General features: G+C 40.2%; 1 protein-coding gene across 15 annotated transcripts in view; it reads left to right on the top strand.

Annotated features, from left to right (window-relative positions):
- GPHN (gephyrin) overlaps positions 1-1,900 on the top strand; it is a 664,399-nt gene extending 662,499 nt beyond the window's left edge. For all 15 annotated transcript variants that reach the window (XM_003924444.4, XM_010335175.3, XM_010335173.3 and 12 more), the window contains one exon: positions 900-1,900. In XM_003924444.4, the coding sequence (XP_003924493.1) occupies positions 900-1,033 (134 nt within the window). In that variant the 3' untranslated portion in view covers positions 1,034-1,900. The remainder of the gene's footprint in view (positions 1-899) is intronic.
- The last annotated feature ends 12,194 nt before the right edge of the window (positions 1,901-14,094 follow it).

Raw genomic sequence — 14,094 nt, 5'->3', positions numbered from 1 at the left:
ATAAACATTTAGAATGTCCACATATCATTGATTAATATCCTGTAATCTAGAAATACAGAAGATTTGATGTGTTTCTTCAACCCATAAGTTCTGAGTATAACTTTGTAGGAAAAGGAGGAGATTCTAGCTATACCATCCTGAAATGTGAGGTGAAAGCCTAATTTATAATATGATTCTCTGTAGCCTCTACTATACCCTAGTTACTGGTAAATTTGAAGGGCAGAGAAATCAATATTGATAATTCAGAGTTCTATAGTTACCTCTACTAGACTTACACTGTTATTCCCAACTTTTCTAGTTATATTTTGCCTAACTTATGATGTGACTCCAGAAGAACTGGAGTACTCTTAAACAAAGATCCTACCAAGTGAAAACATCAACTAACAGTGAGAAAATTCATGCCATCAGAGAGACCTGCATTCAGATTGGCCACCAACATAGTTAGCAGGATCCTAGGCAAGTTACCTAAGACTTCTTTGAGTTTCGTGAGTCAAATAACGTGCTTAAGTAAACTGCCTAATGCTTCGGTAGTTAGTAAAGAAATGGTAGCTGCTACTGTTATTGTCATTATTTTAATAGGTTTTTTAAAGCCTCCCTTTTCAGACATGCCTAACATTTCAGCCTAAATTGAGAAATTCTGTGGCATTTTGCATAATGCTATAAAATCCTGGTTTTACTCTTTCAAGCAAGAATGTCTAATGTTTATTTTTAAAGTCTGAATGAGCAGGTGGTAGGATATAATAGCATGGCCACCTGAAAAGGGTAATGGAAAGTCTGATCATCTCTTCTCCTCTTGAAGACCTGCATTTCTGTCCGCTTTCATTTTGAAAAGGTCTACAAGGCCCCAAATGTATACGCCATGATGCTTGTGCTGCTGTAGTAAGAGTATTTCTTTCTAGGTAATCAAATGAGCAGCCGTCTGATGAGCATGCGCAGTGCCAATGGATTGTTGATGCTACCTCCAAAGACAGAACAGTACGTGGAGCTCCACAAAGGTGAAGTGGTGGATGTCATGGTCATTGGACGGCTATGATGGTCACCAGCAGGAGAAAGCTGTGATGCATGTCCACATATCATTGACTGTATCCTGTAATATGCAACGGCACAGCTAGTTTTCCTGATTTGGATAAAAGTTGATCTGTATAGTCAACATCTGGAACTATATTTCAAATGAATTTAATTATCTTTTAAAAGAAAAAAACACCTAAAAATAAATCTTAACAGACAATTCTATTCTGATTATATCAAGGCAAATTTTTCCTTTCTTGCAAATTGCTTTGTGTGTTCAATGCTAGGTCTGATAGCGATAGCTTTTAGTAGACAGCGGTAGGTGCCTGCAGAACTTGTGTTTTTCTCATCTTTAAAATACAACTACTTATGCTCTTAAATCAAGGCTGTCTGCTTATTTATACTAGCGTAGGCAACACTTGGATTTCCCTTCTTAGTATGCTTCATAACTGCTTTACAGAGAGCTTTTGCTTGTTCTTTCTCATGTATCTCGTGTTTATGTGCACAGTGCCAAAAGAAGACTGACTGGGTGGAGGCTCTGCCTTGCCTCAAGAACCATCCCCTGCAGAGCATCCAGGGAGGTTTCTCGCCCCAATAGCCTCATGGCACAGTACTCTTGGGCAGTAACTGGATACCTTTTATTTGAACAAACAAACTGAAGAAAAATGCTTCCTTAAGTGCTGACAGCCTTTTTAACCAATACATTTAAAATTGTACAGAACAAAAAAATAAAATCAAAGACTGATCTTGTACAGATATTAGTGTTACCAGCATTCACGTGGAAATCAAGAGCAAAGACAAAATAATGTTAAACAACTCTGTACCATAACATTTTCTGTAATGATACTGAAACTTAATGAATAAAAAAAATTCCTTGATCATTATTTAAAAATGTATTGTATTGGCCTCATTATTAAAAAAGAGAGGAATGTCATGCCATTTTGATAAGGTTCTGCCTGGATAAAAGAAATAGCCTGGATAAAAGGAATAGTTAAGATGGCCTACCAAGGAGATTTAAAATATGGTATATTATAACTCTGTATCTTATTACAATGTTTGGGAAAAAAATGTGATCATAGCATTGTGATCTATAGATGTGAAAATACAGATGAGAAGGTAGGAGAACCTGAAACTGGTCTGGTGCTTCCAGTCATAGCTGGAGAACAGCAAGCAAATCTAGAGGAAGGATATTAATGACTTAGAAAAAAAAATTATTTTAGATGCCATAAAAGCCAATTTTAAACATCGATACAGTTCTTTGAAATGGAGAAAAAAATAAATAGTGAACCAAAAAAATTGCAGATGAGCACCTTGAAATTTTTTTTTTTTTTGAGAGGGAGTCTCTCTCTGTCGCCAGGCTGGAGTGCAGTGGTGCAATCTCAGCTCACTGCAACCTCCGCCTCCCAGGTTCAAGTGATTCTCCTACCTCAGCTTCCCAAGTAGCTGGACTACAGGCATGCACCACCACACTCAGCTAATTTTTGTATTTTTTTTTTAGTAGAGACGAGGTTTCACCGTGTTGACCAGGATGGTCTCAATCTCTTGACCTTGTGATGCACATGCCTTGGCCTCCCAAAGTGCTGGGATTACAGGTGTGAGCCACTGTGCCCAGCCATACCTTGAAAATTTTTAACCATGTTAGAAAGGAAGTGAGAAATGGAGGGGAAAAAAATCTGTGCTGACCATAGAAAATACATTAAGTAAAATACACTCTATCCACAATGGCTCCTTTAATAAAAAATTAGGGGCCCTTTACAAATGGTGGTAACAGGAGGATGTTAAATATACTGTAAAATGTGCTCAGGAAACTAAGCTACAAAAATTGGCCTACTAGTAAACAAAATGTTAGGGGATGGTAAATAAAGGCAAAATAATAAACAGATATTTGATACTGATATGTGATATTTTCATTTTATATTTACAGTTGAAGAATGTAAGGTTAGTTAATAGAGGTCAAATGGAAGAGTATGCAAAGAATCCCTTTATCTACATTCAGGAAATATTTGTTAAGCATCTACTCTGTACTTGGGTACAAAGTACATCATGCTACTATTTACAAACATGAATAGGGAAGAGATATTATACTTCATTAGGGAGATAACAAAAATGTATGCAAATAACCAGAATAATTTAATATATTTGATAATATAGAGTGTATAGAATGTGATAAATACCATACAGTTTTTAAGGGTTGGAGGAATTCAGATGAGATGTCAAGGCGTGAGATGGCATATTAGTGGGTCTTTTTATTTTTAGAGGCAGGGTCTCGCTCTACTGCCCAGGCTGGAGTGCAGCATCATGGTCATAGTGCACTGCAGCCTCGAACTCCTGGCCTCAAGTGATCTTCCTGCATTGGACTCCCAAAGTGTTGGAATTATAGATGTGAGCCACTATGCCCAGCTGACATTAGTGGTTCTTGAAGGAAGGGTAGAATTTTGAAGACGATAGCATAGGAAACAGGGTATTCCAAAAACAAAGAATTAATAATAATTGTTTTATTATAGAATATACAGTATATATATATATATATAGAGAGAGAGAGAGAGAGAGAGAGACGGAGTCTAACTCTATCACCAGTCTGGAGCACAATGGCTCGATCTTGGCTCACTGCAACCTCCAACTCCCTTGTTCCAGCAATTCTCCTGCCTCAGCCTCCCAAGCAGCTGGGATTACAGAAACACACCCCCCTATGCCCTGCCAGTTTTTGTATTTTTAGTAGAGACGGAGTTCACCATGTTGGCCAGGATGGTCTCTGATCTCGATCTCCTGACCTCGTGATCCACCCACCTCAGCCTGCCAAAGTGCTGGGATTTACAGGTGTGAGCTACCATGCCTGACCTATATATTTTTTTCTTTTTTTGAGATAAGGTTTTACTCTGTCTCCCAGGCTGGAGTGCTGATCCGAGCTCACTGCAGCCTTGACCTCCCTGGGCTCAAGTGATCCTTCCATCTCAGCCTCCTGAGTAGCTGGGACTATGCACACCCTTTGTTTTGTTTGGTTTGGTTTGGTTTGGTTTGGTTTGGTTTGGTTTGGTTTTTTGTCTTTTGCAGAGATAGGCTGGTCTCAAACTCCTGGGCTTACATGATCCACCCATCTCAGCCTCCCCCAGTGCTGGAATTACAGGCATGAACCACCAACCTCAGACTACAGTCTATCTTCTTAAACTCTTAAGTTATAGAAACAAAATAGGTATATGATGTTTGTAAGACTGAAAAGGTACTGATTTAAGGCCCAAACTATAAAGTTCTGAAATAAGAGTCTAGATTTATTCTAAGGGCAATAAAACCATTAGAGATTCTTGATTAGGGAAGTATCATGATCAGAGACATCCTTTTAGGGAAAATGCTTTGGCAGCCTTGAGTCAGATAGACAGCAATGGAGAGAAACAAGTGAGAGACACCAGTTAAGAAGTCATAGCAATTGTGCAGGTGAAGGGTAGAAGTGATGCTGATAGGATGGTCTGGACAGATGGATAAATCTCTGGAGTTGAAAGAATGGAAAGAATTTTATGGCTGATTTCAGGTTTTGGAAAGGAAGTTAGAGAAGGGTGAGATGATTCAAACTCTCCCCTCTCGGCTGACTGAGAAAATGTTAAACATTAACAAAAAGTAAGAAAAATTAGTTTTATGGAGGAGTTGATGAGTTTGAGCATGTGTTTGAGATGCCAGGAGTGCTAAGACAGACATGTCCCAATGGCATTTGAATCTACAGGTTAGGAGTTCACAAAAGAGTTACTGACTGGATAAAGCTTGGAAATCATTCACATAAAGGTGATATCTGAAATGCAAGGGTGGATGGAAAAGATTATCAAGAAAAGGCTTGCCAAGAGAAGAAGACAGGCCTTGGGGTGTTGGAGGAAAAAGCCATGAATGGAATGAGGGGAAAATAATTTGGAGAAGAGAAGAGAAGGGAGTGCAGGGTCCCACAAACCAAGGAGGAAGGTCTCAAGCAGGAAGGATAATCAACTGTAAATGCAAAAGAAATACCAAAAAGGATGAAAGCTCCAAAAGTCTTAATTGATTAGGCTATTATTTGTAAACTGTTAGAGTACAATTTTAGTAGTGGCTTAAGAGCAAAAGCCAGATGGCAAAATAGAAACTGAACATGAATTCTTCAGAATCTGTGTGAAAAAAGACACAAAATAGTAGCATGAGCTGATAACAAGGTAGAGGGAAGATTTAGTTTGTGTGTTTTGAAAAAGAAACGAGTGGTGGGCATATTAACAATGAAAGAAGGGCTGGATTTAAGAACCCTGGTGGCCCAATTCAGCTGGGAAAAAAAGGGACATTTTTCCTTCTGAGTTAGAAAAGGGAGAAGATATGAACACGTTTGAAGTGGATACAAAGGAAATGTCATTTAAATGTTAAAGTTCAACAAAATATCTCTACTTGGCACAGTGAACATCAATTTCATCTAATCTATTTGCATTCATTTCACTAAAATTAAGAATTAAGCATATATGACATATTACAAGTCTTTTTTATCTTAGTAGTTGATACTTACCTAAAAGCTATAGAAGATGTTTTCAGGTTTTGATTTGTAGCTGTGTAAAAGTTAAGCAGTTCCTTTTTAACCAGATTTTTTGGTTCTATGGTTTGATTGTTTCAAATCATATCACACAATGAAAAAAGAACATATGCAGGTGAAGTTTATCAAGTAAATGCTTGGTGATGTTGCATGTTTCAGCAGATGGATTCTTTTGGATGGCTTTCATATTTAAAATTATTTGCTAACCAACAAAATTTTAAAGATCTAACCTGTTGGCTTCATGAAACCCTAACAAGTCATTATTTCCAATTATAGAAAATGGGGTAGGGGGTTATTTAAGTACAGAATTCAAAGTAAATAAACTGTATATCTTGTTATTCTAGTAATGATGGGGCTACATTAAATAATGCATTCTAACATGTTTATAAGAAACATTATGCTTGACTCTCTGAGTTATATTGTTAGAGAATTTATCAATAAGTTGGCCTGCAACCAAAAAGTTAAAGACTTGCTCAATCCTGTCCATTTTGTATGGCCAGTTACCAGTATTTCTCCTGCAGTCTTTTGAAATAATTCATTTTATTTAACAAGCATTTATTAAACTCCTACAGTATGCCAGGCTCCATGTTAGGCACTGAGAATACCATGATGAATGAGACAGTCTCTGATATCTAAGTGAAGGAGAGAGATTATGAGAAAGGAAAACAATTTAAATGCAGGTTGGGAAAAGTATACAAAGAACATTCAGTGACATGTTGGACAGTGACTGAGTGGAGGCCTAAATCAAATTCAGTGGTTGTGTCAGGATCCAGCCATTTAAAAAGAAGCAGAAATTACACTAAGTATTTGAATAGAGAGGCTTCAATGCAGGAGTATGTTAAATAGGTGTGGGAAGCCTAGAAAAAAAGCACAAAGGAAACAGATACCAGAGACAACTAGAGGACACAATTACCCTAGGGCTGGGGAGTTGGGAGGGAAAGGTTAGGGGAATCAGAACCTAGAAGCTCAGATGTCAGACCCTTTGGAGCTAGGATTCAGCCCTCTTAAGGAGAGGGCACTGCCCAGTTGCTGATTCTGAGAACTCCAAAAACAAAACAACCAAAATGCAGGCTAGAACCAGTTGCTGTTGCCCGCATGATACTGACAGAAACAGCAGGCCAACTAGAAAAAACACGATTCCCTTCTTTCCTCCTATTTTCCAAACTCCTCTGTTCTAATGCAATCTATTGTTGAACTTAACAGAAAGCCAGCTGGAGAGAGAAATGTAGTTTGCAGAGCCCCAGTGAGTCAATGCAGAGTATGCTGAGGTGCATTTGCAGCTGAGAGACAATCAGTGACTGACTGATTTAGAAACAGCTCTCTAAACAGGTGACATCTGAGCTGGGTTCTGAAAAACAAAAATAAGCCCACATGTGAAGAGCTGGGACATGAGCATTTCAGACAGGAAACAGCTTAATGAATGCAACATCAGGAAGGAGGAAGAAGTATGATAAGGGAGTGGTGTAAGTGGTCTGAAATATAGTTGGAGAGAACTGAAGCTAGGATGGAGCCAGATCATGCTCACAAATACATAGGCTGTTGAGTTTAATACTAAATATATACACACACCTTATGATACATGTCACATATTCTAAAAGCATTAGGAAGGCACTGAAATTTTTAAAAAGAAAAACATTTACTAAACACCAGTTGAATATGAGGCACCATGCTAACCAAGGGTTCCTGCAAACAAGCGCCTCATTCTTTCTGCCTCCTACACCTGTTCCTCTGCCTATAGTTTTGTTTCCTAGTTAATGGCACCACCATTCACCCAGCTTCCCAAACCTCTGAGTCACCTTACTTTTCACTCCCCACATCCAGTGAGTAAACCAAATTCTATGGACTCTACTAATAGTTCCCAAGTCAACCCCCTCCTTTCCATTGACACTGCCAGTGCCACTGCCTTGGCTTCTCCATCTCCAGCATTGCCCTTCCCAAATCTATCCTTCACTCTGCTCTCAGAATGAGCAATTTAGAACATAAATCTCTGAATCTCCAGCACCTAGTTATGGCTTTCAAACCCCTCCATGATCTAGGCCCTTCCTCCATAAGCTTCATTTTTTTCTACCCTCCAACTTTATGTAACACCAGACCATTTGTAGTTACCCCTCATACCTTGTCATTTTATGCCTCTGTGCCTTTGCTTAGGCTAATCTTTCAGGATTTAGCTTGGACATTAGGTCCTCCAAGAAGCCTTCCTTAAATCCCCCAATTGGACTAAGTGCCCTTCATCTGTGCTCCTAGAAACTCCTGTAGCCCTCTATCTTATCACTACATCACACTGAAATAATCCATTTACATGACCCCTTCTCCACTTGATGGCAAACTTCTTGAGTTCAGAAACTGTTCATCTTTGTGATGCAGCATGGCATGGTGCCCAGGAAATAGTAAATACTCATCACTGAGCTCACAAAAAAAATGTACCTTGCATTGCACTCACCAGGGACCCAGGGACCAAACATGGCAGGAAACCTTCACATTCCAAGCTTAAGACATGAAGCTGAGAGGATCCCATGTAGGCATGAACAGGCAGGCCCATCTCATGAGAGACAAAGAGGTTTAACTGCTCACGAACCTCACTGACAAAGTGCCACGAATTCAGACTTACAATCTCCAAATCAAGTTATACAATTTTATATTCTGTGCGTCTTTAAAAGCATTTTAAAGATGCTTTTGAAGATAAATATTTAAAATGTACCATTATTTGTATTTTGTTCTTTTGGTATTTCTTCTGTTTTTAATGTATCAGTAGCCTCAAAATATGAAAGTGAAATAATACCAAAGTTTAATCAAGGTACCGCAGAATTAAACTGGTATCATCAACAGTGAAGAGATCAGATCTATGCAAAAATATTTCCTGGCCCTTGGGCAGGAAGAACAGGAGCATGGCAAATTGTGATCATGCAATAAATATGCTGAATGAAGAAATCTTACTTAATGGAACTAGGTATGACCAGAGGAAGAATCTGTCCATCCAAAAGGTGGTAAGATGGCACTCAGCATAGAATAAGGGAAATGGAGCATCTGAGACAAGAATAATAGGGAAACCCCTCGGAATGTGCAGAAAGAGACTGAGCCAATCACATGCATTGAACCACCACCAGGGCCTGATATCATTAAATATTTATACATCCAGTCCTCAACTGCCTTCCTCCCTCCTTTTTTTCCTTTCTATACAGATGAGGTCTCACTATTTTGCCCAAGTTGATCTCAAACTCCTGGGCTTAAACAATCCTCCTGCCTCCACCATTCTTTTGAAGCTTTTGTTCACAGACGCTCAAGGTGCCTTAAATATGTTTAAGTCTCTGAAACTTAGGATATAGGGAAATTGAATGATAAATTATTGTAGGGGGTACATTGCAACATATTAAAACATATATAAGGCATATGAGGCTGGGACATGAAAATTACTGAGGCACTGTGTATGTTATTTGTGCATGGGAATGAAACTCCTTGACCCTGAAAACAGGACAGGGAGTGGAGTGTGTGGTGTGATAAGGAACGCTGAAAACAGCCTCCTGAGAATGCAGCTTGAATGTTGTGCAAGGTCACAAATGCCTCAGCAACCTATCTCAAATGACCATCTAGTGGTTGTTTGTAGTTAATACAAGCCCTTTCAATAAATACTTGGTGGACTGATGCTGGGACAGACTCTCTTGGAAGAGCTATCCCCATCCCCGCTCAGCTGGAACTGTCTGAGTACTTCATTCTTGGCCTTAACTGCAAGCTATAAGCTCTGCAAGTGATGACCCCAATGGGATCACCTTGAATTTATGCATGAAGGAGAAGAGCTCATCAATTTAAGGGGAATCTCAGAAAGGACAGTCCTGACTCCCATCAGGAGGATGGGACACATGGATAAAATTTCAGGAGCTAGGTTATCATGGGTCAAGAAATGACCAAAGAGCAGAAAGTATTTTTTAAAACAGTGCAACAGCCACTTAAGGCTATCCAGTGCACTGTAGAGCCTGGAGCTCTTCACAAGCTTATGCTCTTAATTCGGCAGGAATGCCATTGGTTTCCTAATCAAGGAACCTTAGATTTAGAGTTATGGGAGCAGGTAGGTTGCTGCCTCAAAAGAGGATATAAGCAAGGTCATTTTTCTACTGCTACTGTTTTGACCACCTGGGCACTGGTATGCTCTGCATCGTATCCTTTTATCTACCAGATTGCGGTGAGTCAGACTGCCCATCTTCTCCATCTGAAGGGAATTCAGGAGATTAAAAGGAGAAGGAAAAACAGAAACCAGAACAACGAGGAGAGACTTTTCTCCCTGCTTCATTCCCTTCCATGGAGAATAAGGAAGAGGCTTTTTCTAGTGAGGATAAGGACTGACTGGAGCCTTTTCCTCCCGCAGTAGAAAAGCTATTGGCCTCTTTTCCTCTATCCTTAAAGGGACCTCAATCTGCTGGCCACGTTCAGGCAACAGAACCTCCCATCCCGCTTGAGGAGTTTGGAGGCCGCCAAGGGATGGTTCTTAGATAAGACCCCTGGTCAGTGAACATCTATATGATCGGGTGGCCACGTCTCCTTAACAAACATCCCTGCTGGAGGAGTGCCTCCAGCAAGGAAGGAAAGTGGCTAATTATGATTGTCTTCCTAATACGCAAGTTCTCACTTCCTACTTCCAGCATCAACCTTTCTGGCCTTGTCTTTTTTCTGTTTCCCTGGAGTATAAGGTGAAGTTGCATGCTGCCTCCAGGTTTTATCCCAGATAGCTCTGGCTTTCTTGCTGCCCACAGAGACCTGGGGCAGGAGAGTTAAGATGCCATGCAGTGCCCATTTAGTCAGTGGCAGTCTAGGCAAGTTGCCTCTTTCTGGGTTTGTGGTGATGGAGGGGAGGCCAAGAGGCACAGACCGAGTCCCAAGGTGGCTGCAGGCAGCTCCAGCATGGTTCCGAGGATCTTCCTCACCATGGTCACCTGCCTTAGTATTTGTGCCAGAAAGTGGCCTGCTGCTTGCTGTACTGCTGCTTTTCCCACTTCTGCCCTTCTCTGCTACCCCTCAGACGTCTCAGTTGACAAGCAATTCCTTGTCTTCCCTAGCTCCCTACGGAAAGGGATAAGAAACAGTCCATGTGCACCCCCGACTTTACTAGCCTAAGGTGAGCAGAAGAGTATACAGTGGTGCAACAGCTACTTAAGGCTATCTAGTGCACTGTAGAGCCTGGAGCTCTACACAAGCTTTTGCTCTTAATTCGGCAGGAATGCCCTTGGTTTCCTGACCAAGGAACCTTAAATTTAACAGAGCTCTGGGGGAGAAGCCTGCTAATAAGGGGTACTCTCCCATAGCCATATGTTAAATGCTAACCAGACTGAGGTGGATGATTTCTGCCAGCTGCTGTCATCTTCAGAAGATAAACTCAGCAGTAAGGAATGTTTATTTTGCCTTTTTTGTAAACTGTTTAAAAGCACTGTGGCTAGGAAACTTCAAAGAAGACCCTGTGCTGCATGTCTGCCCCTCCCCTGAGCCTGTCTGCTTGTGGGTAAAAATAATAAAAAGCCCAGTACATTTTCAGTACCTTACCTAACAGGGTTGGCTCCAAGCATAGGTGACCTGGAGGATGAGCGGAGTCGTCTTCTCCCAGCCTGTTACCTCGCCTCCTGCCTCTGCACTTACACACGCACCTTACCACCTGGTCATTCTCTAGCCTCCTAACTACCACTTGTAGTCTTCCTTCCTTCCTTCCTTCCTTCCTTTCAGGGTAAGGGCAGCAACAGGTGGCAGACTATTAAAAAAAAAAAAAAAAAAAAAAAGGCTGCCTAAAGAGCCTGAAACGAATTTAAAAAAAACACCTGCCACAGCCCTGCTTTCCCAAGCTCACTTCTAAAACATTACAGCTAAAGGATAATGCAGGAAAAGGGCCAGCAGCTAAAAACATTTTTTAAAGTTTTTTTCTTTTTTTTCCTTTTTTTACACACTTAAGCTAACTCAATGCAGGTTTATTATCCTGGCAACTTGTAGTCTCATTCCAATGACTTTCAAGAGCCAAAATACAGTAAAAATTACATAAAATATCGGTCCTTTCCGTGCCTTAGTTTAGCAAGTAAGCTTTATCTTTTGCCATTTCCATATTTTATGGGCTGTTTACCCATCTCATAATCCCTCTAAACATATACAAAAGACCACAGATTTAATAGTTTCCCTTATAAAGGGGCACCGGCGTTGTGTCCAGTGATCAGGATATGATTCTGCTACTCTTTTCCTACTGGTAAGCAAGGAAAAATTTCATACTCTTAGCTTGTGATCTTGATTGGCAAGTAGCAACGGCTGACTTTATTGGTAATATCAGCTTCCATTTACCAGCCTCTGAGCTCCTGAACTTTTTACAAACTGTGCCTGTTAAATTTGTATCTATTGTTTTCTCTGAGCTTTTGTTTCACGCCACTACTGTCTTTACAGATGTTTCAGGAAAAAACAAGTAAAAGCAGTTATAGTGTGGCATGATGCTGTGCAAAACTGGCAACACAAAATCCAGGAACATTTTAGAACTACGCAATAGGCAGAGTTGGGTGCCCTAATACTGGCTTTACAAACTTTTCCTCTCCACAATATAAATATAGTTAGTGTTACTGCTTATGCTGTGTATAGTATTGCTCATTTAGATCTTGCACATGTGAAAGGTAATACTAATGAACCTCTGTTAGCTTTGTTTCTTGCAGCACAAGAGCTCCTCTGTGCCCATCGTCACCATCTTTATATCAACCATATTCACTCTCATTCTAGGTTACCTGGTCCCTTATCAGAAGGGAATGCTCGAGCCCATACTCTATTATGACCACAAATGTGGTTTGTAGACTTTCCTCCTTTTTTGCAAGCTGAAGCTAATCATGCCTTTTTTTCATCAAAATGCTCACAGTGTTAAACAATAATTTCATTTAACACTTGCTCAAGCTCACATAATTATTAAAACTGGTCCTAATTGCCAATGGTATTCTCTGCCTCCTTTTTCCTTAGGACTTGGTGCCAACCCACAAGGTCTGGTGCCTAATGCTATCTGGCAAAGTGATGTTACTCAGTATCCACCCTTTGGACATTTTAAATTTCTCCACGTTACCATGGACACTTATACAGGCTTAATACATGCTACCCCAAAGACCACAGAAAAAACTAGAGATGCAATTGCTCATTTGTTTGAATCCATTATGACTTTAGGCCTTCCACAAACTATAGAAACCAATAATGGACCTTACTATCTTAGTGCTCAATTTACATATGCATTGCAACTTTAACACATACAACACAAGACTAGTATTTTCTCACAACTCAACTGGTTAGGTTGTTGTTGAACAAGCACATTAAACTCTTAAAGTATATCTTAATAAACAAAAAAGGGGGAATATGGGGCTCTCTCCTTGAGAGCAGGACCTGTCATTGGAGAATCAACCCGCAGTGATGGTAGTAATTTGGAAGGCATCTGACATTACCTAAGAACAGCTAAAGAAATTGGATCAACAAGCAACTATCTGGCTTGCTGCCATGGAAGCCCCTACAACTGCAGAGAACCAGTTTCTTATGTATCTGATAGTAATTGGAGAAACTTCTGAGAAAGTAAGACAGACATGGATGTTAGGGTGGCTGGTAATTCTTGTTCTTTGCCAAGTGGGATGAGCTCAATAACATGTTTATTGGAGGCATGTTCTATATCCCCCTGTTTTTAATGTTATTACATGGTAGAATGCTGACCTGCCTTTGTCATCTAATGATACTTCTTAGGAGGTCAATAGATGCCCGTCTTACTCCTTAACGAAAATGTGAGACGGATTAAACTTAATGACTCCTTGACTTTACTGTCTAGTAATCCCTCTTTGTTTTTCCACAATAGCACATGGTAAGTGTGTTACTTTCATTCCTCAGGAGTATCTTTACTATCAGCCTAAAAGGGATGCTTAAGCTTGCAACTTTGACCTTTAGTTCTGCTGTTGCTACTAATCTTACTGAGGTCTCTAATGAAGCTACACAAGTGCCTCATATTCCTATATGCCGTCTGAGTAGGGACTGGTGATATGTTTGAGGCTGTCCAGTGGTCTCTATGCAGACACCCTGCGCTGCATTAAGGACCTCTGTTTGACAATGACATTTTACTTGATTGGGGGTCCCATGGTTAGCTTATGTCTGCAAATCAGACTATTGGATTTGGGAGTCCCTCCAATAGTTCTATCACCTGGTCAGAGTATGGGCTTTCAGGACCAATATTACAACTAAAAGGGAAAGACGCTTTAAGCACTGCTCATATCCAGATTTGGAGATTAGGTCTTCCTTTTCTGAACAGGTCCTTTCACATGGTGAGTACATTAATAGTGATGGCAACTATACCCTCTTTTTGCACAATAATGTTACCGATACAGCCCTGATTTATACTACACAGCCTTATATACTTCTGTTTGGGCAAGGTGTTCCTAACATAGAACAGAATCAATCCTTTTATATATTAAAGTCTCTTCCAGTAGTTGGTATGCTACATACTTGTCTCGTTGAAATGTTACACAATTAAATATAACCTGTGTCATGATTTTAAAACAGTATGCAGAACTGTGGCTGCCTGTACATTTAACCTG

This window comes from Saimiri boliviensis, chromosome 2 (genome assembly GCF_048565385.1).
Source record: "Saimiri boliviensis isolate mSaiBol1 chromosome 2, mSaiBol1.pri, whole genome shotgun sequence".
Lineage (NCBI taxonomy): Eukaryota > Metazoa > Chordata > Mammalia > Primates > Cebidae > Saimiri > Saimiri boliviensis.
Note: the sequence above shows the minus strand (reverse complement) of the source record. Positions and strands in the feature narration are given on the sequence as shown.